The sequence below is a fragment of the Canis lupus genome, chromosome 1, assembly GCF_048164855.1.
Source record: "Canis lupus baileyi chromosome 1, mCanLup2.hap1, whole genome shotgun sequence".
NCBI lineage: Eukaryota > Metazoa > Chordata > Mammalia > Carnivora > Canidae > Canis > Canis lupus.
In genome coordinates, this window is record NC_132838.1 from 113,490,486 (window position 1) to 113,511,069 (window position 20,584).

At 56.1% G+C, this 20,584-nt stretch overlaps 3 protein-coding genes and 1 long non-coding RNA gene across 12 annotated transcripts in view; 1 reads left to right on the plus strand and 3 right to left on the minus strand.

Annotated features, from left to right (window-relative positions):
* Positions 1 to 542, minus strand: part of LOC140605117 (uncharacterized) — a 15,368-nt gene extending 14,826 nt beyond the window's left edge. The window contains exons 1-2 of the long non-coding RNA XR_012007859.1: positions 256 to 542; positions 61 to 142 (exon numbers count right to left, since the gene is read on the minus strand). This is a non-coding gene — a long non-coding RNA (uncharacterized lncRNA). The remainder of the gene's footprint in view (positions 1 to 60; positions 143 to 255) is intronic.
* Positions 1 to 3,906, plus strand: part of LOC140605087 (cytochrome P450 2F2-like) — a 6,688-nt gene extending 2,782 nt beyond the window's left edge. For 2 of the 3 annotated variants that reach the window (XM_072777111.1, XM_072777122.1), the window contains one exon: positions 56 to 3,906. In XM_072777111.1, coding sequence (XP_072633212.1) covers positions 56 to 601 — 546 coding nt within the window. In that variant the 3' untranslated portion in view covers positions 602 to 3,906. The remainder of the gene's footprint in view (positions 1 to 55) is intronic. The other variant, XM_072777127.1, reaches the window with a different exon arrangement.
* Positions 585 to 9,678, minus strand: EGLN2 (egl-9 family hypoxia inducible factor 2). Of its 4 annotated transcripts, none has more exons than XM_072777153.1 (6): positions 9,557 to 9,678; positions 7,432 to 8,504; positions 2,343 to 2,462; positions 1,799 to 1,935; positions 1,514 to 1,581; positions 585 to 1,237 (listed from the first exon to the last, which is right to left on the minus strand). In XM_072777153.1, exons 2-6 carry the CDS (start codon positions 8,266 to 8,268, stop codon positions 1,182 to 1,184), a joined length of 1,218 nt encoding a protein of 405 aa, XP_072633254.1. In that variant the 5' UTR covers positions 8,269 to 8,504; positions 9,557 to 9,678; the 3' UTR covers positions 585 to 1,181. The 4 variants fall into 4 exon arrangements, with proteins under 4 accessions (XP_072633254.1, XP_072633264.1, XP_072633272.1 ...); XM_072777163.1 differs by lacking the exon at positions 9,557 to 9,678 and adding an exon at positions 9,164 to 9,304; XM_072777171.1 differs by lacking the exon at positions 9,557 to 9,678 and adding an exon at positions 9,062 to 9,203.
* A 1,465-nt stretch (positions 9,679 to 11,143) lies between these two features.
* On the minus strand, positions 11,144 to 19,834 carry RAB4B (RAB4B, member RAS oncogene family). Of its 4 annotated transcripts, XR_012007921.1 has the most exons (9): positions 19,645 to 19,809; positions 18,374 to 18,454; positions 18,015 to 18,129; positions 16,348 to 16,410; positions 16,109 to 16,263; positions 15,005 to 15,100; positions 14,765 to 14,895; positions 11,903 to 12,046; positions 11,144 to 11,515 (listed from the first exon to the last, which is right to left on the minus strand). XR_012007921.1 is itself a non-coding variant. In XM_072777392.1 (8 exons), exons 1-7 carry the CDS (start codon positions 19,658 to 19,660, stop codon positions 14,780 to 14,782), a joined length of 642 nt encoding a protein of 213 aa, XP_072633493.1. In that variant the 5' UTR covers positions 19,661 to 19,834; the 3' UTR covers positions 11,144 to 11,515; positions 14,765 to 14,779. The 4 variants fall into 4 exon arrangements, 3 of the variants coding, with proteins under 3 accessions (XP_072633493.1, XP_072633499.1, XP_072633514.1); XM_072777392.1 differs by lacking the exon at positions 11,903 to 12,046 and having other exon boundaries at positions 19,645 to 19,834; XM_072777398.1 differs by lacking the exon at positions 11,903 to 12,046 and having other exon boundaries at positions 14,753 to 14,895.
* Positions 19,835 to 20,584: the final 750 nt, after the last annotated feature.

Consider the following 20,584-nt stretch of genomic DNA (forward strand, 5'->3'; position numbering starts at 1 on the left):
TAAAAGGCAGTGGCTAACCAAGTCCTTGGGGTAACCCCTGTGCACCACCCCCCAGGGTACCTTTGTGATTCCTCTGCTTGTGTCTTCACATCGGGACCCCACCCAATTCAAAGACCCAGACTGCTTCAACCCCACGAATTTCCTGGACGACAAGGGCGAGTTTCAGACCAATGATGCCTTCATGCCCTTTGCCCCAGGTCTGGGCCAGGAGGGAGGGGACAAGGCTGGGCAGGCCCCAGGGTGCCTGGTTCCCACCCTGCATCCCTGTGTCCTCAGGAAAGAGGATGTGCCTGGGAGCAGGCCTGGCGCGATCGGAGATCTTCCTCTTCTTTACCGCCATCCTGCAGCGGTTCTGTTTGCTCCCAGTGGGGAACCCTGCCAACATCGACCTGAGCCCACAGTGCACTGGCCTGGGCAACATCCCCCCAGCCTTCCAGCTCCGTCTGGTGGCCCGCTGAGGGCAGGCTTAGCTGCCCTCTGTTCACTGGCTCCCAGACCTCCTTACCCCGTCTGGTCAATAAAGGCCCTTAACTGCAGATGGACGGGTCTCCTTACCAGTAAGTGGAAGCAGGAGAATCAGAGGATTGCAGCTCTGAGGTAAACTTTTATTTCTTTCTTGGCTGACAGGACTCTTCACGCCCATGCTCCTCCTGGCACCTTTTCTCCTGCCCACACAGTGGCAGCCTAGTCCACAGGTGCCATGGCCACAGGGGTTGGGGAGTCACTTCACATTCCAGGCTGGAGGAGTGGGGGGCTTGGGGCTACTGTCCCCCCAACAAACCTTTGCCAGCAAGAGGCCATGACACCCCCAACCCCCAATCCTGCATCCTGGTGGGAGGTGGCAATGCCTCCTTCCAACTCTCCACATAAGAGGAGCACAACCAGACAGGGCAAGCCACAGGGCCCCAGCTCCAGTGATGGCAGCTCCCGACACTGGCCCCTGCCTGGGTCACCACCTCAGCCCCCAACCCAGGGCAGCAGAGGTTTCTCCTCCTCCTTGGTCCTCAGCGTCAGACGGAGCCCTCCACACCAGGCAGGACAGAGGCAAAGCTGGAAGCAGCAGCGGTGGCAGAAAAGGAGCAGGCACCAAGACTGGTGGGCTGCTGGGCCTGCAGCACGGGGCCAAAGGCTCTCCCGAAGTCAGGGCAAGCTGTCTGTCCATGCAGCTCTGGGGCTGGCCCCTAGGTGGGCGTGGTCGGCTGTGACACGGGTACTTGCACACCTTTCTGTCCAGATGCTAGGGGTGAGACAAGGAGACAGTCATGAGGGAAGGGACACAGAGGCCAAGAAAAACATGGAAATATGGAGAGGACCACAAGGGATGGGGCTCATGCCAGGGGTCCCAGGAGAAAGGGCTGTCTAGGGGAGATGGGCAGAGGGGAGGAAAAAAAAAAAAAGACTCACAAAATGTAGGAAGAGAATGATAAAGCGAATAAAGGGACTTGAGGCCTTGTGAGGTACACAGACTATAGGAAGGGCCTGAGAGAAGGGATGCCATTTGGGAAGCAGGTACCTAGCTGATACTTGTCTTTGGCCGCTGCCCGCTCCTTAGCATCAAAATACCAGACAGTGATGGCGTACCTGGGGACCAGAGCAGCCCCAAAGGGCAGTTAGGGATCACTGTTCAATTCCAGCCACCACCTCCACGATGACACTGCAGTCCACCCTTCTGAGCTTGGTTCTATTCCCGCCTAGGCCCCTCTCAGCACTTCACTTCCTAGCCACTCCTGGGGTCTGACAAGACTTTGTTGGCACAGAGCAGGACACCTGAGCACATCCCCACAAGTATCCGTCATACCTGGTGGCATAGGCTGGTTTCACCTCATGAGGGTTCCGCCGATCAGACCAGAAAATGAGCAACCGATCAAAGAGTGGTTCGATGTTGGCAACCACAGGCCGGCCCTCAGGGAAGATCTGCAGCAGGCCGCCATGCACCTGAGGGCAGGCCAGAGGATGAGGCAGGAAGCTGGCTGGTCCAGCCTGGAGCTTCTGCCTTGCCCTCTGGAGCCCATGCTCTGGATGCCGCAGCTGCTCATATCACTCCCTCCCACCACTCAGGCTCTTAATAGTGAGTGACAGCCCAGAGTCTGCATCACCAAGGAGCAGGGTAGGAAGCTACTAGAGACAGGAAAAGGGATTGGGGGGTGCTGCCAGCAGCCGGTCAGCTGGAGACAAGGAGGCCCACTTCCCAGGAAGAACCAGCCAGCAGGCTGGCTGCACTGCCCCGTTGTGGCTGAGAACAGGAATGGGAGAATGCTAGAAACTGAGCTGGGAGTGCAAAAAGGAGTGCATGCAACCACCTCACCCTGATCCCCACCCTCACTCCCACTCCCACCCCCTACCTTGACGTCCCAGTTCTGATTCAGGTAATAGATACAGGTGATGCAGCGCCCATCGCCGTGGGGATTGTCAACATGCCTCACGTACCCCAGCCCGTTGCCTGGGTAACACGCCACCATAGCCTGGCAGAGACAGATGGGAATGGGTTTACGGGGCTAGGCAAGGACGTTTGGGGAAGCAGCCATTACCTCCTCTCTCACCCCTCCCAGCCCCTTCTCTCTCCCTGGACACTGCCAAAGGCTTCTCCAGGCGCCAGACCTTCATCAGCCAAGCCACCATCTACCAGAAACAGCTCTTGGGCCTTGATAGCCCACTACATGACTGCACATGAGGACACTTTTGTATTTTCAAATTGTCATCACCAAAGAAAAGGTGGTGGTCATTACACACACACACATACACACACACACCCGTGCACATTGCACCCCAGATCCTGGCACCCAGATGGGGCTCAATGAGTAACTCAGGGTTTTATTTTTTAAAGATAACCCAACCTCCCCCTACTTCAGACCCATCAGAATAAAACCAGTGTACATATTTTCTGGTAAGGAGGGATGTGGCCTCATAGCCCTGCACCAGGGGTTCTTCACCCTGGCTTCAGTATGGGATCACCTGGGATGCTGATGCCCAGGCCCATCTCACATTCAGAAATACCTGATCTAAGGTAGAACCTGGAATTTTTAAAGGTTCCCCAAATAATTCTAATGTGCAGCAATGCTGAGAACTGTTGCCCTTGACTACAAAGAATCCCCACTAAATAACTTCTGTGAATCCTACAAACAAGTACCAAAACCGTGAATGTGACTAAAACCTGACCCTCTAGCCCCCACTCCAAGGATAACTGCTGGGTAGTTCTTGACCGTCCCATCACCTGAATGGGCCGCAAACGCCTCATCCATTAAATAGACTAATAAACACCTCCTCTGAGAACAGCCCTCTGGAGATTCCTGACTCCCCCAGACCGTGGCCAGTGTGTGTACAGGTCTAGCCGCAGGGTTCTGACTTCCTCTCCCTGCTGGCTGCCATCCCCCTGGACTATGTGGAGGCCTGGGCCTCAGCTGCTCATGGGGCCTGTTTTTCATCGGGGAGCCAACAGAAAAGTGGATGTGGGGTGAGGGAAAGGGTCCAGGCGTTCCTTCAGCCCTAACTCCCAGGTTCAAGGCCCAGGGCAGCCACATCGGCTGTAACATCATGCTGGAGACTTTTCTTCCGGTCTCCGGTTCCTCATCTGTGAAATGGAGCTGATAAACTATTTCCCAGGCAGTTGTGGGAATTGAGTACGACAAACGTTTGGGAAGGCACCAAGCACAGTGCCTGCCACGTGACTGAAAGCCAAAGCGCAGGCTGAAATGATGTTTAAAAAAAAAAAAAAGTCCTTGTTCTACTCTTTGTCTAAGCCACTTGGGAGGGCTGCATAAGGCCAAAGGGGGAGTCCTGGCATGCAGACCCTCCAGCTCCTTGGACCATCTGTCTTGACACCGTGACCCATTCCAGGCCAGAGACAGCCGGCTGCTGCTCCTCATTAACGCTCAGCTACATCTGTGGGTCGCAGCCCTGAGATAAACATTCCACATCAAAAAGATGGGCATTTACTGCCCAAACAGGAAGCTTGCCTAGCACTCCAGAACAGGCCAGACTGACTTCTCAGCCTTCTTCCAACACATTATTCCCAGGGCTCACACGGGCATGAACGGTCTCCATCAAACATGTGTACCCAAAGCAGCTCTCCATCAAACATGTGTACCCAAAGCTCCACAGTACCTGCCCTGGAAAAGGAGAGGCCAGTAGGGCCGCAGCTAGGTAAGGCCAGCCAGCATTGGAAAGCCATGCTTCTCTCTGGCAGGAACAGGGCAAGACCCTGACCCCCACACCCCCTGGGTTCAGGAGAACCTTCTTCGCACTGCTTACTCTCTATAAATGGGTCAGTGCTCTGAGCAACCATCTCACTGGGAGGAAAGAACGTGGTTATGCCCGGGTGGCCTGCCATCAGTGAATCACTGAAGCCCTCCCCGGATCGAATCCAAGCAGATTTTGCTGGTTCTGCACAAGGATGTGGTGGGGAGAGGGGTCCCATGCTGCAGCCTCTCCCCGCCAGTCCATCTCCACACAGCAGCCACAGACCCACTCCTCCAGCTCTTCACTGTTCAACCCGCTTCAAGACTCCATTGCATCAGGAGAAAATACAAAACACACATTTCATATTTTCACAGCCCCAGCCTCCAAGGCCACCAATCTCAACTATTACTCCCTTCACTCCGCTCCAGCTTCTCTAGGCCACCTGACTGCTCTCTGACCAGGCCACGTTCATCCACAAGGCCTCTTCCCTGTCTGAAATACTTCCCCTGGTCCTCCCTTGTTTTTGATGTCTCAGGTCAAAGAGCACCTTGAGTATTCCAGCTGAAGGCATCCGGGCTGATCTTCCATTCCACCCCTCCCGAAAGGAAATCAGTCCAGGTACTTGTTTACTTAGTTCTGGCCCAACGAGCAGCCGTGTGGAAGCCCCTGGGGCCAGGCGTGTCTCCCTAGTGCCCAAGCAGTAGCTGCTTACTGAAAATCCTCCTTCCTCTATGTCTCAGAGCTCCGTGGAGTCCTGTCCTGCACACCCTCACACGGGGTCTCCCGCCATGCAGGCAGGGACAGCGTCTGTATTCTGGCCTGGAATGGGAATCGTGCATGAAGGCTAGGCACAGACAGAGACCCTTTAAACTCCACTAATCTCCCTACATACAGGCTTTGGGAGGGAAGGGGAGCATCCTCTGGCCCCCAAAAAACACTTACTTCCTGCCCACATGAGGGAAAGGGATAACAAGCAGAGTGACATGGAAGCCTGCTCCTCACCCATCTCAGGAAAGGGGCAGCTAGTGTCAGAGCACCGAGAGACTACAGAATTAAAAGCTATTGGTGACACGGTGCCAAACCCACCCCCACCCACACACACACCAGAAACTGCGGACTGAGCCAATGACAGCAGGCCCCACCTCCGAGCTGCTCTTAAAGGGGTAACCAAGCCAGCCAGGCCCTCCTTGCGGTTCCCTATGGTTGTCCTTGATGGCAGTAGGAGTCCACTCTCTCCCACCTGCAGTCCCATCAGCAGAGGAACTAGAGAGTTGGGAGAACAGAACATACAAGCTCCAATCTAGGGGATACCTGGGTGGCTCAGCAGTTGAGCGTCTGCCTTTGGCTCAGGGTCTGTGATCTAGGGTCTCGGGATTGAGTCCCGCATCAGGCTCCCTGAAGGGAGCGGTACGTCTGCCTATGTCTCGGCCTCTCCCATGGGTAAAAAAAATCAATCTTAAAAAAAATTTAAAAAGCAGCTCCATTCAGGCATTCAGGAATGACCAAGAGACAGGTTGTTGCTGGCCTGAGCCACACTGGTGATCTGTGCCCGCTCCACCCACACCTCAGCACCCCACACTCTCATTTCAGAGCGTGGGGAGAGAGTCCAGATGTTGGCCGTTGAAGGAGTGGGCATCTCACTGGGGCAGGGGCACTGAGAGGAACTCCAGTGATTGGGTTCGCTCCTCCCTTCCTTTCTCAGTTTAGGCTGGTTTGCTCTTAACCTCCCAGGGCAACAGAAGTCACCCAAAGCTGAAATTGTCCCAACACTCTCAGCCCCCAATCTTAGCCAGGGTCTTGTCCCCAACCACATCCAAGGCACCAAAGGGGAAGAGATCTGTATGCTTTACTTTCCGTTCACCGGAAACTAAACTGCTAAGACTAGCTGGGGACTTAACTGATTTTCCCATCTGGTGGATTAGCAAACAGGCTCAGGAAAGTGTGCTTCAGTTCTCAGTCTCCCCTCAAACTCCCTCCTATGAGGCTGGGTGACCTGAGGTGAAGATGCTGAGCACCTGGTGGCCAGGGAAACTCCCACTCATCTCTCCTGCCTGCACAGGAGCAAAGACCAGGAAAGGGCCTCTTCTGGCTCTCAAGCTATCAACAAATGGGAGGAAGAGGGAAGTAGGACAAGTTCTAGCTGGGTGGAGAGGATGCTGGCCCCGGACTGAGGAAGCATGGGTCCCTGAGCCAGCTCCAGCTGGAGACAGAAGCTGCACAGAGGCAGAACCCAAGATGGGACCAGAGGGAGGAGGGAGGCGAATCAGGAGCACAGCCTCATGCCTGCTGGGAAGCAAACAGCCCTGCCATCAGCCAGGCATCGCTGGTGTGCAGCAGGCATTCCCTACAGGGCCTTGGCCAAATAATACTGGCCTTGGACTCAAGGCCAGAGCCCTCTCACCCCTCTATGAAGAGAATTATTGTATCAGGAGGCCAGAAAGGCCCAATAGACCACTGTCTTGTGCAGAGCTCCTGACCCTCAGTTCTCAAATGGGCAGCTGGAGATTCAGGAGGTGCTGACAACTGCTCATAAATAGACAAATAAGCATTTTTTCTAAAACAGGGTCTGTGGTTTTGGCAAATTCTCAAAAAAGCCGAGTTCAAAAAAAGAAAAGATTAATAACTACTCCAAAACAAGGAAAAGGTACCGAGACAAAAAAACAAAAAATCAAGAGAACAAATCAGAACCAAAAATAATAAAGTGACGGATAGACAAGATGGGAAGGATACAAGACAAGCATTAGGATGGGAAGCATAAGAAAGATGGAAGACAGGACCCTCCCTCCTCCCCTAGGCCAGCATACAGGCAGCCAGTGCCACCCTCGGGAAGCTGTCCTTGCCACAGATGCCACAGTACGGCACATGGGGTACAATGTAGTCCAGCACAAGTGCAGCAGGCAGCACCTCCTCCCTCAGCCTGGCACTGGCCTCACCACCGCCACCCTCCCCACTCCTCCTGGGAGACAGAACAGACAGACCAGAGGACAGACCAGAAACGACTGAAAGGAGAGATGAGAGAGGGATGGATGAAAAGATAGGGGATAGGAGAAAGAATAAGTGCACAACCCCCAAAATCCTCCCAGGGAGGGAGAGCCCAAATCAAACTCCAACACCAACATTCACTCCACTAGAGCTGCCTAAATCCTTTTGTGACCCCAGAAGCCTATCTTCAAGGGCACTGATGCTCAAAGCACCAGGTCTCCAACAAACAAGTACTGGGGGGCCCCCCTCCACACAAGGCCCTCCAAGTCTTACCTTGGTGCGCCCGTTGATGACATAGCCACCTAGGCGCCCAGCGCAGTGGCGAATCACAGCATCCACATGGGCCATGAGGACCCCAATGCTTCGGCAGCCCGGCTCATGGCCTTCCACCCAGGCAATCTGGTCCCCACGAATGCTGCGTGGCGGGATAGCCCGCTGGCTCACCAGCTGCCCGTCACGCAGGCGCCCGCTCCGCTTCAGGGCCTCCACCTCAGCCAGCACGCAGCCACCCAATGCCGCCCCCAAGAAGCTGTCCTTGACACAGATGCCATAGTACCGCATGCAGGGCACAATATAGTCCAAGGCCAGGCGCTCTGGTGCGGCGGGCAGCACCTCCTCCCGCGGCCCCACGCTGGCCTCTCCATTGCCACTGCTGCAGCCCATGCCGCCCTCCCCTTCGGCTTCTGCCTCCCGGTTCTCCTGCCTGGCCCAGGACCGCTTGCTGGGTGCTGGGGCATCCCCACCATCCTCTGCCCACTTCCGTTTGGGGGCCTCAGGCCGGGCACCCTGGGCGGCCAGTCGCTGGCACCCCTTGGTGACCAGTGCTGCAGCGCCCTCACTCTGCAGCGGGCGCAGCTCGCCACCATCCTGCCCGCCGAAGCCCTCCCGCAGGGGGCTGGCTGTTGTGGAGGTGGCTGTGGCCCTGGGGGTCCCACTCCCCGCCGAGGCCTCACCAGGTGCTCCTGGGCGGTGGTAGGAGGGTAGCAGTGGACAGGGCAGGTAACTCTCCACCCCCATCCTGGCCCGGCCAGGCTCCAAGGGCTCTGACACAGAACCCGGCAACTGAGGAAGAGCCTGACTCAAGGGCTGTGGCTGGCACGGGCTGTCCATGGCAGCAGTGTCTTCATCCCCCGGGCATGGAGGGCACGGCCCGGGCCCATGGTGCCACCCTCCTCCGCCTCCGCCTCCTCCACTTGATGCAGCCGGGGGCCGGGGCAGCTGAGCCTGGCGTAGGACAGGGTGAGGCAGGGCAGGCAGCAGAGGCTCTTCTCGGGCCCTGAGGGTGCTTGCTGGTCCCCAAGTCCTCTGCTGCCCCTAGGGGCTTGGGAAAGGACCCGTCAGGGTGGCTGAAGGGCAAAAGAGAAAAAGGAATGTGAGAAGAGCTAGAGGCACTCCAGCTGGGGTAGAGGTGAAGGGTAGCAGGGGCAATAGAGAGGAAGGCAGACTTGGCTACACAGACACCCCAAACCCGAGGCCACATTGGAGAGAAAACCATGGGAATTGGGGAGGGGGGTGACAATCACGGAGAGAGGAGTGAGGCTGGGGAGATGACCCAGAGACACAGAACTGTGGTGGGGGCTGCGGGAGAGCATCCTGAGAAGAGAGAGAGAGAAAAACAGAAAGGACAGAGAAGACCTAAAGTAGAAAAAGAATGCTGGAGCAGTGGGGGAGCAGTGGGGAGCAGGAGATCGGCCTGGGGATTCCAGACACGCACGGCGGGAACGGGGGGCTCCACACACACAGCAAACCGGGGAGTCCAGAGACAAAGAGAATGGGGGGCCCAGAAGCGGAAAAGCCGACCGGGGAGAAGCTGGGAGGGCGGGCCTGAGACAGCGGGACAGAACGGGGCGGAGGGGTCAACCTGAGCCCAACGAGAGGAAGCCTGCCGGCGGCTCACACACACCCAGACGGAAGGGAGGGCCTAAGACAGACAGACAGACGGAAGGCAGCCGCGGGAGGAGGGTCCACGGCGACGCGGGGGGAGGGCGGGGGAGGGTTCACGCACTCGGGGACAGGACGGGGGAAGGCGGCCCCTCCCAGCCCCCTTCCCAGCCGCCTTCGGTGCGGGCCTCCCCGCTCGGGGCGCTGGAGGCGATCGCGGCCGGGCCGGGGGACCGCTGGGCCCCCGCGCCCGCTCCCCTCCCCCCTCCCCCCTCCCGTCCGCCGGCACGCGCCCTCCGCCCCCACCCCTACGCTCCAACGGCCGGCACTCAGCGAGCCGGGCGCGCTCCCTCCCCCACGCCCTCCCCCCTCCCTCCCTCCCCCGGCTCGCCGCGCTCCGCCACGCCGGGCCGCCGCGCGTCCCCACACCCAGCCCGGCTCGCGCCGGCGCCCCGCCCCGAGAGCATTCTTCGCTCCCTTCGCTCCCCGCTCCCTTCCCTCCCCGAGCTCTCCTCACCGAGCTTTTTCCTCCGGCCTCGGCGCCGCCGTTTGTGCCAGCCGCCCAGCGCCGCACAGCGCGCCATACCCCGCCCCCACCTCCCGCGACGCTCCGCCCCCGCCTCGCCCGGTGGGCACGTGACCGCGCCCGCGGAGGACACCGCGCGTGCGCAGGCGCGAGCCGCGCGGGGCGGAGCAAGGTAGCGCAGGACAACCCCCCCCGCCCCCCGAGAGAGGGGAAATGGGTCGGTCGCCAACGGGAGGCTCATTTGCGTGCTGCGCTCCGCCCCTTACGGGCGAGGAGCGGGAAGGCCTGAGGGAGTTCAACGGTTAGGCCAAACGACGTGGGAGGGGCATGCAAATAGCGTTATTTGCATGGGCCGGCCCACCCCTCGGAGCACCGAGCGGTGGAAAGTGACATGCAAATAATATTATTTACATGGGCAGTCCCGCCTTCTCCCAGCCCCAGAATAGGACTGTGATAGAGAAATGTCAAAAAAAAAAAAAAAATGTCTGCGCATTTGGTAGAGAAACGTATAGAAACGTGCACATTAGTCATTTACTTAAGTACTTTTTATAAAGGAGGGAAAGAAACCGTGGAAGGTCCCTAAGGGAGGAAGACTGGAAGGGATGTGCCACAGTAAGACCAGCTCCACCCTGCCCTGTCGGGACAATTGTGAGAATCTAAATAAAGCAACCTAGGAAAGCTACTCAGAGTTCGCAGACAGGACATTTGTCTGACAGCCTCGGGTCTCGGAACATCTTAGGTGACCTAGCCTGGAAGGACTATGCAGATGAGGTTATCTAAATGCCCTGCCCCCTCCACCATCGCCAGGGCGGAGCGGGGGTGCGGGGAAGAGGCAGCAGGCTCTGGGGTCAGGCCTACCTTGTGAGTGGGTTGGTGCTGACTTGGGGATGGCAGAGAAGCTGGAAGTGTCCTGAGGGGGGGGCTGCACCTGTCCCTGGCAGAGTACTTGCAAGTATGTCAGTTCACCAGGACACAAGAGATATACACCAGTATCAAGTATGCACAAGTCTCAAATATGCGCAAGTTGCACAAAGGCCCACAGAGTCTTCGGGAGCATACTCAGGGTTCATGGTCACACGCAGGCGTGTCAAGGGTGCCAAATTCACACAAGACACACACAGACCTCAGGGGCATACACACAGTGTCACACACACAACAGTCAGACACGGCCTGGGACTTTCTAGCATCAAACATGCATGGGTACTATCTCCTGGCCTTAATTTTCATTCCCTGGCCTTGGTCCCAAACAACACCAGCCTCATGGTTACAATCACTAAAGACACAAAGTAGTCACAGGCAACAGTATCACACACAATCAGCACATATTCCTACAGGTACCATCATACAGGTCACAAACACAGGACATCAGCGCCCCACAGGTGGACTTCCAGCATGCCTGGTCACAACATGTGCAGTTAAAAATTCCCTCCACAAGACCACTGGAGTCATGGTGTACCCCCACACCATATCCAATCCAAAAACATGGCCCCCAAACACCATGACACATGGTTCTTCCATCAGGGAACTCTTCCATCTCCCCTCCCTCCCCATCACCCCAAAATAACAGAGGCCAAGACACAGGTGTAAACAATGCTTTATGGGGGTGGAGTGGGGACTGGACAGGCCTCCAGGCAATAAATAACACGTACTCGCAATGGCGGGGAGCTGGGGCCAAATGCCCAGGTCTCAGGCTTTGGGAACTCTTCGAGTATGGTTAGGGGTTCCGGGGGGATAGGGGTTAGCCAAGACAGAGGAAGCAGCAGCAGGTACGGATTCCCCCTTCCCCCGTGGCTCAGTCTTGCCCCTCAGCCAGGCCCCACCAGGCCAGGGAAGGGGAACAGGTGGCGGGGCAGCTTCTCTGGGGCCAGGACAGGTGAGGGGCTCGGCCTCCCAGGGCCTGGGTCTGGGCCCCGGCCAGAAGGGCAGGGCTGGTCCTGGAGAACAGGTGAGCTGAAAGAAAAGTGTGTAGTGAACTAGAGAGATCCTGGGTCTGTCCAGCCGGTGTCTCTGTCTCATTTCTGGGTATCTTCCTGTCTTCCTATCTGTGTCTGTCCGTATCTTTTCTCTTTCTTCCAGAGTTTCTACATTGTCTGATTTTCTATTTCTTGTCTGCAATTTGTGGCTGTCTCTCTGAGGGTACCTACATCTCCCTGTTTGTCTCAGAGAGCTGACCCAGTGAGTCTGCAGCAGGATATTTCAATATCTAAATTTCACACTCCCACCTTTGTATCTCTGTGTCCCTCTATGTTCCTGGATCACCCCAGCTCATTCCAATGTTTTCCAAACTGAGGAGACACCTTCGGTTAGTAGTTGTTGCTTCAGCTACAATAGCATTACCTGGGAGCTTCTAGAAATCTGGAAATCCCTTCAGAATCTCTGGGGTGAGGCCCAGGCATCAGACTCTTTTAAAGCTCTCCAGGTGATTTCAGTGTGCAGCACTGCATTAGTGGGTTGGGAAATCAGTTTGGTGGGCCCTGGCCACTTTTCCAATGAGATAGAATAAAATAGAATAGAAAATATCAGAGTGGCATCATATGTAAGAAGAATGTTGCTCCACAGACATAGCAGGCAAGATTGGTGGGTGTCAGAGGCTGGCAGGGGGAATGGGGAGTGACTGTGAAAATGTTTTGGAACATTTTCATGGCTAAATGTATGCCGTTGTGAATTTCATCTCAATAAAAAAAAAAAAAGCAAAGAATATTAGTGCTAGAAAAATATGTTTCAGCTTTATGTGCATGTAACTGCATCAGATCGAGACATAAAATGTATTTTCTTGGGGCACCTGGGTGGCTCAGTGGGTTGAGCAGCTGCCTTCAGCTTAGGTCATGATGGCAGCGTCCTGGACCGAGTCTTGCATGGGGCTCCCTGCTCAGTGGGGAGACTGCTTCTCCCTCTGCCCCTCCTCCAGCTCCTGCTCTCTCTCACTGGCTCTCTCTCAAATAAATAAAAATCTGAAATAAATTAACTGATTTAATTTAATGTATTTTATCCTGAAGATTGTAGTCAACAATGTTTGAAAAAGCACTGTCTTACTACATTTGATTCACTGAGGGCAAACTCTGAAACGGATGCTATATACTAAGCCCTCGGGTGAAGAATACCCACCCATCCATTTCTCCACAGCCCAGATTCGTTAAAATGGATAGTAAAAAGAAAAATAATAAACAGCTCTCATCTATCAAGTCTTTACTAAGCATCAGGCTCTGTGCTAAGGACTTCACATGACTTGATATCATTAATCTTCTCAACACCCACAGGAGGGTAGGCCCTATTATTAACCCCATTTTACAGGTGAAAAAGAACAAGTCCCAGAGTGGTTAAATAATTTGCCCAGGGTTGTGCAGGTAGGAAGTGACAGAGTCAGAGTTGAAATCCAGGCAGCCTGGCTCTGCAATTTTCGACCTATCACCGATCCTTCCCTTCCCAGATGGGGAAGACAAACTTGATCACGACCAAGTATGCAGAGCTGGATGGTTTAAAGAGTAAGGGGCAGCTGTGAGACCACCCAGTTGGAGGCAGTGACCCCCCCATCTGGGAAGCTGATAAAGGTGTCCTGCAGGAAAAGTCATTTTAGTGAAGACCAGATGAGGAGTGGCAGCTGGCATAAGAAAAGAGGCCGGGGCACAGCAGATGCAGAGGCACGGGAGGAAAAGAGGGATGCCTGACACACTCACCCTTGACTCCTCTCTCTCAAATGCCATGTCCATTCATCAGGAAATCATGTTGGCTCTGCCTTCAAAGTGTATCCAAGGTCTAAGCACTTTTCCCCACAGCCACCCTGGAGCCGCCAAGGGCTGGAAGCAGGGGAGGCCGGGGGCGTGAAGCACAGAGGAGAATTGGCAAGACACACACGCTCTCAAAGAGGTGGGGAGGGGACCTCATCCTGCAGGACCTTGCAAGCCCAGAAAGGAGTGTGGACCAAGCATAGGGGAAGCAAGGCTTCCAGGAGGAGGCAGAGGAGGGAAGAGAGGGAAGGAACAGTGTTCCTGGCAGAGGGAACAGCGTAAACAAAGACCCAGAGAAACGGGGAGAACTTCAGGGTGGCTACAGCAGCCTGAGAGGTCAGGAGGGGTGTGTGAGTTGAGACAGGTGAGGCTGGCAGGGGCAAAAACCAGGCTAGGAGCCTCTGGCTGTGTCCCACGGACCCTGGGAGCCATGGGTGGTTTTAAACGGGGGAGGGACAGAATAGATTTGTGCTTTAGAAAGACCCAGTGGCTACATCAAGAGGGACAAGACTCAGTCCGTCCTCTACGGGCACCCCCACCCCACGTCCTGTCCACCATGGTCTCTCAGCCTGACTCTGCAGTAGTCTCTCACTGGTCTCTCAGCAACCACCCTTGCCCACACCCTCCTCTCCTCTATATGCAGCCAGAGGGATCCTGGGAACACCTGCGTCGGGTCCTGTCCCTTCTCTGCTCAGAGCCCTCCCATGGCTCCCATCCCAACTGGGGTATATAACCCAGAGCCTCCTCACGGACAACAAAGCCCTATCTGATCTTCCCCCCCACCCCTGACCTCATCTCTTCCTTACCTCCCCTACCCCCCAATACACACATGTACTCCACTCCAGCCATGCTGGCCTCCCTGGACCTCCTCACCCAGCTCAGGCATGCTTCTACCTCAGGGCCTTTGCATTGGCTGTTCTCTCTGCCTAGAACACTAGCCCCCAGGGACCCATATGACACCCCCCACCTCATTCCCCTAGCTTCAGGTCTTTGCTCCAATGTCACCTTTTCAGGGAGGGATTCCCTCATCATGGAAAATTCCACTCCTCACCTCCCTACCCCTCACTTTCCTTTATTTTTCTCCATAACTCTTATCTTCTTAACTACTGTATCATTTTCTTATGTGTCTTGTTTATTGCCTGCCTCCTCCCAAGAGCATGTTGGCTCCACGAGGGCAGGGATTGTTTGGCCCACTGCCTGAACAGGATCTGGCACACAACAGACACAAGCTCAATATTTGCTGAATTATGAATGGGTGGGTCAGAGATCCGGGGTGGAGCTGGTGGCAAGATGGAAAGGACGTCCCCGAGGCCAGGACGATGGCTCCTTTCATGCAACTGTTTCTGCATCGTTCTTTCTCACCCTTTCTCTTGTCACCTCTCCCTTTCTGTGTCTCTGTCTCTGCTCCACATTCCCCCTTGCTGGGACCCCACCCCTGCCATCCCCGGGCCCAGGCTCCGACCTGGGCTCCCACCTGGCTCCACATGTCTCAGCAGCCACAGGGCTGGGGGGCCACGGCCTGGGCACTCCGAGGCTGCCGCAGCTGGCGGAGGGAAGCATCCCCGTACTGAATGCCTGAGCCCATCCTCTCGGGGTCCAGCTCACCTGGGGGTTGAGGGGAGGGGGACAGGAGAGAGGTCAGGACTAGTGTCCTGAAGACTTCCGGGCCCTGCCTTCCACTCCCACTCCCACTCTGGGCAGTCAGGAGCCTCACCTGAGTCGATCTTGTTCAGGATGGTGCGGGCACACTTCAGGAAAGCCTCTTCCACGTTCTCACCCGTGAGGGCACTAGTCTCCAGGAACATTAGCTCTGGGGGGCAGGGCCTCGGTGAGTCCCTGCCCTTCCCTTGACTCTGACCTACCACCTCTGCCCTTACTACTTCAGGCCTTTGCGCTTACCATTGGTCTGCCACCAAGGGACCCCCTCCCCAGGTGGTTCCCGCTAATACGCCTCCTCCTCCAGAAAGGCCTCCCTGACCTCCCAGCATGGATCAGGTGCTCCCCCCTCTTCAGGCTCCCACAGCCCCGAGAGCTTCCCCTATCCCAGCCCTGACCTCTCTGGGCTATCACTGGAAACGGTGGTGTCTCCCTTCCCTACCCACTGGACTGTGAGCCTGTGAGAGCTGGGCCTAGGGTGTCTTTAACGCTATGTCCCCACCACCATCTGGGACAGGCCCAGGCCCACCACAGACAAACCTTTAGCCTCAAAGCCATATCTTTCTGATGGCAAAACATCGTCTCAACTTGGAGGTTACAAGCTGGAGGAACATGGACAGACCCCGAGCCAGTAGATGTTTGGCCAACACGAACTTTTCAAATGAGTTTATATTTGCACACCTTTTGACGTGGCTGTGGGGCCTGTCTACACCCCGAATGCTGGTGCCTGCTAACTTGGGGTCCACCCTATCCTGTCTCCCTTAATCACAAAACAGGCCTGTCCCCTCGAGCCATCGGAGTTTGCAACCTCCACATTACACCAATACCCAGCACTGGCCGAAACCCTCTTAGCAGCCAACATTCATCAAGCACCCGCTACTGTGTCCAGGCAGTGCCAAGGGCTCTCCGTGACCAACTCCCTTAAGCATCACACGCTATGTGAGGCAGAAACATCGTGACTCCTCTTTTCCAGATGGGGAGACAGGACCAGAGTGGTCACACGGCTCACATGTGGCCAACACTCGAATTTGAACCCAGACCTCTAAATCTCCGCATTCCCCTGCTAGGGAGAGCCACAGAGGCCAGGAGCCATGGGCCCCAGGGGACACCCCCTGCTCCTCAGCCCAATCCCTCCCCCACTGGCCCACCAGCAGGTCCTCACCATTCTCCTGGGCAAAGCGGGAGGCCTCCAGGAAAGTGACCTCGCGCTCAGGGTCCAGGTCTTTCTTGTTGCCACAGAGGATGACCACGATGTTGGGGCTAGCCAGCGTGCGGGCGTCCGTCAGCCAGGCAGCCAACGAGTTGTATGTCTCCCGGCTATGAAGAAGGGAGAGAGGAGGAGGGCAGGCAAGGATAGGGGGCCCCCACCCCAGCCCTGCCCCACCCTCTCCGTGCACCCACCTGGTGATGTCGTACACCAGCAGGGCTCCAGCCGCCCCTCGGTAGTAACTCCGTGTCACCGACCTGTGGGGCCAAGGGGACCCAGTCACCCCCGAGGCTGGGGTCTGCCCTGAGACTGCCCCCCTCTGCGAAGAGAGACTGATGCTGGTGGTTCAGAGGGCCCCCCCTCCCTGGCCTTTACTGCTGACCTATCCCCCAGAAGCTAGCGGTGTTCTGGTCTCACCACAATTTCCTTCTCTGCTGGTCTCTCTCCTTGTCTCCCTCAATCTCCCTTAGCTGTCTGTCCATCGGCCTCAGAGGCTCTCCCTGTCTTTGACTCTGTGTCCCTGTGTTCCCTTTCTCTTCAGCGGTCTGTGTCTTTCCGTCCATCTCTCTTACATGTGTGTCTCTCTCACTCCCTTATGTCTCTCTATCTCTGTGTGTCTCTCTGGCTCTGGTTCTCTCATCCTTTTTTTTTTTTTTAAGATTTTATTTATTCTTTAGAGACACAGAGAGAAAGGCAGAGACATAGGCAGAGGGAGAAGCAGTCTTCCCTGCAGGAAGCCTGATGTGGGACTCGATCCCAGGACCCCTTGGGCCCTGAGCCAAAGGCAGACACTCAACCGCTGAGCCACCTAGGAGTCCCTCTTCTTCACTCTTGGTTTCTCATGCATTCACTCATGCCTCATTTCGCCTTCTTCCCTTTGCCCATTCCTGGCCAAGTGCTCTGCAACTACACTGGCTTGTCCCTCTCCTGCTGCATCTTGGGGAGGCCCTCTTCCCAGGGTGGCTGCATCTGCCTGCATCTCCGTGTCACCTGTCTGGGTCCTCCTCAAATTCAACCATTCCACAAGCACTCACTAAGCACTTAGCACAAACCCAGCGCCAGCCACTCACCCTTCGCCTTCTCTCTGTCTCTCTCACATGGTGATATCAACAATATCACCAATATTAACTTAGCAGCTACGACGCCATGCTGGCTAGGGACCACACTTCTCCATGGACTCGATTCCCTCATGTCCCTCCTCTCTGTCTCTTAAACTCAGGGTTTCTGTGCACCAACCACCTTGTCCGCAGCCATTTCTTGAAGACACACTGTATGCTGAGCCCTCCGCCATTCTCTCTCCCCCGCCACACAACATCCATTTCTCCACCTCTCTGGCTCCTCCTGTCCCACCCTCCCTGTCTCCGGCTTGGACCTATTTCTCTTTGTGTCTCTTTATCATCCTTCCCTTGCTCTTCTTCTCAGTCTCTGTCTTTCTCTGTCTAATTCTGAGTGTATCTCTTTCGCAGTTTCCTTCTCTTTCAATCTCTCTCTTTCCACCTCTACCCCTGGCCCCCACCCCAAGCGCCTTTCCCCAGGCACAAATCTCCATCTCTCCAGCCTTATGGCTCGATCTACTGCAGTCTCTCTAGGGTCTGTGGGTCTCTCCTTTCATTATGCTTCTTTCTCAGCCTCATTCTCCCTTGCAATCCTTGCTCTCTCTCCAGGACCCCTGCTAGCTCTGGCTATAATAGGCACCCGTACTGAGTCTCTGCCTTTCTCCCGCAGCCTCGCCTGCCCTCTCATTGTCTCTGTGCTTCCGTCATACCTCCAAGTGACTGCACACACCTCTCTCTCTGTCCCTCTATCTCATTTTGTCTCCTCTTTCCTCTGTCCCCCTCCCTTGGGAGCCCGGCCCACCTACCGAAACCGCTCTTGGCCGGCTGTGTCCCAAATCTGGAGCTTCACAGTCTTCCCACCCACGTTGACTACCCGAGATCCAAACTCCACGCCGATTGTGTGGTTGGAGTCCTGTTTGACTGGGAGTGGGAAGGAGAGAAGAGGCAGTGCAGGGGCTCAGAAGCTTCCCTGTCCTCCCAAGCCTCCTCAGCCTATACAAAACCATTCTCATTGCTGGGGTGACTGAGATCCTCAAGGAGGATCTAGCAAAGGCGAGGGCCAGGCAGCCAGCACTGAAATTGTACCTACGGCCAGCCCTGCCCCTGCCCACGCTATGCCCACACCCACAGTTCAGTGCTCCCGGGACCACTCCCAGAAACTCACACTTATTCTCAATGAACTGATGAAGGAGACATGATTTGCCAGTTCCTGCACTGCCAATCACCAGGAATTTGAAGAGGAAGTCTGAGCAGATGGAGCCAAAATCAGGGAAACCCATATGGAGAGAATGATACAGGGCAAAAGATGGAAACCAAGAGACCATCACAGTTACAAGGGGACAAACAGACACAGGCAGAAACAGAGCAACAGTAACAACAGACAATTCATATACAGTGCTTACCACATAACAGGCACAGTTCTAGCTCTTTACTACGGCAAGCTCACTTAATCCTCAGAAAAACACTACAAGGGAGGTATACCAACAAGTATCTCCATCTTCCAGATGAGGAAACTGAGGCCAGAAAGGTTAACTGGTCTACCCAAGACCCCATAGCTGGGCATAGCTGGGATTCGAACCCAGCTCAACTGGCTCCAGAGCTCAAAAGCTTAGCTATGATGTTGTTAAAGCCTCTCAAGATCCATGTTACCCAGGGTGACAGCCTTGCCCTTGCCCATCACGACCTCACCTCCTACCACGTTCTCATTCACTCTATTCTAGCCTGGGGCCTTCAGTCTATTCCCTGAAAATGGCAAGCTGGTTCTCACCTCAGGATCTTTGCACTTGTTCCCTCGGCTTTTCTCTACTCGTTGAAGGAATATAGCTCCTTCTGATTCTTACACCAGTGCTGTTTCTACGGCACCCTGTCCTCCCACCTCCTATTCATCCATCCATCCGGATTCTCCAATTCTCAGTCCCTCCATCCCTTCCTCGGCCCGAGGCCCTCTCAAGTTTAAGCCCCACCCACCCCTTGCCACTAGTCCCTCCCACCACCTAATTCAAGGACGATGCATCCCCAACCCCACTGCAGCCCTCTCCAGCCAGAGCAATCCCAGGATCCACAGCAACCCCTCGGGGTTCTCCCAGCCCACCATCCCCAAGCCCTGCCATTCACACGGTCAGCCCCACCCCATCCATCCAGACTCCGCCCCGACACAGTAAGAACCATCCTTTCCTTCAAGGCCTGCCCAAGTCCATCAAGACTGGCTCCCTCAAATCCCGCCCCAGATCTATTTAACCCACACACCAGACCCTCAGGCTCCGCCCAAATCCATGAAGCCCAGCCTCGTACCCATTAAACCCCTCCCAGCAGCCACTAGGCCCTGCCCCATGCCAGACCCCGCCCCCTGGCACATAAGGCCCCGCCCCACTCCCCAAAGGCCGCATCCTCCCTGGGCCCAGACCCCAGACCCTGACTCCGGCCCACCACCCTCACCGTAGGTCTCGGCCATGACTCGGTCGCGGCCGCTCGGGGCCGCAATATGGCGCCGCGGCCGCGCCTGCTCCTCGGCTGGCAGCCGCTCCACTCCGGCTGCAGCCCCGGCTCCTTCCTACTCCCGGGACCGGCGCCGCCACTTCCGCCTCCACCCCCCACAGCGCGACCCGCTAGGGCTGCGGGATACCAGGCCACGCTTCCCGAGAGCAGGGATTGGTGAACTCGGCGGCCGGGAGGCGGGACAAAGGGCGCGGATTGGCCGCGCGAGAGGGGACGGGCCAAGGGGGGCGGGACCAAGACGAGCGATTGGCGGAGCAGGTGGGAAGGGACCGTACGGAGATGCTTTAGCCCCGCTGAGAAACGGATTTGGTCAGGAGTACGGGTGCAGAGTCGAGACTCCGGATTGGGTAGGAGCGGACCTGGGGGCGGGGGCACGGCTGCAAAGAAGGGGGCATGGACAGGATTGACAGAAAGACCCGAAGAGGAGCGGGTATCGAGCTGGGGAGCGCTTTCTCAGACCTCAAAGACAAGAAAGACGAAAACTGGAGGGGTGGGGGGTACGCGCTGGCTAACCTCCCCCTTCCCTTTGCAGATGGTCTTCCACGATAACCTCTTATTCTGTTATTCTGTGATTTATGTCTTCCTCGTGGCCTTATTGGCTCCTTCCCAACAGTTCAACTCCCTCCCCTTGGTCTAGAGAGGACACTAAAAAACACGCAACCGGTCTGTTCAGGCTATTCCGCCTTCTCATTTGCTTGTGTATCTAAGTTTAGCCCACCTCTGGTACCCAGCTCGGAGCAGAGCATTTAGTGGAAGTCTGCCTAGCAACCACTGACGTCACGAGAGTCAATGAGTTGACTGGCTAAATTCAGGAACCTGGGGAAACATTTCCTTTGTTACACCGCCCCCCCCCCCCCCCAAAAAAAAGACCACGGAGACC

Bases quoted from the DNA above. Each gene is read 5' to 3' on its own strand.
- EGLN2 (XM_072777153.1), bottom strand. From the start codon at position 8,268: ATGGACAGCCCGTGCCAGCCACAGCCCTTGAGTCAGGCTCTTCCTCAG. The intron at 2,463-7,431 runs GTAAGACTTGGA...TGTCTCTGCCAG, and splicing joins TCATCAACGGGCGCACCAAG to GCTATGGTGGCGTGTTACCC. The intron at 1,582-1,798 runs GTATGACGGATA...TCTGGTCCCCAG, and splicing joins AAACCAGCCTATGCCACCAG to GTACGCCATCACTGTCTGGT.
- RAB4B (XM_072777392.1), bottom strand. The intron at 15,101-16,108 runs GTGAGGACCTGC...CCTGCCCCCCAG, and splicing joins CCGCTTTGCCCAGGAGAATG to AGCTAATGTTCCTGGAGACT. The intron at 14,896-15,004 runs GTGAGGCTCCTG...CTCAACCCCCAG, and splicing joins CCTGAACAAGATCGACTCAG to GTGAGCTGGACCCCGAGAGG.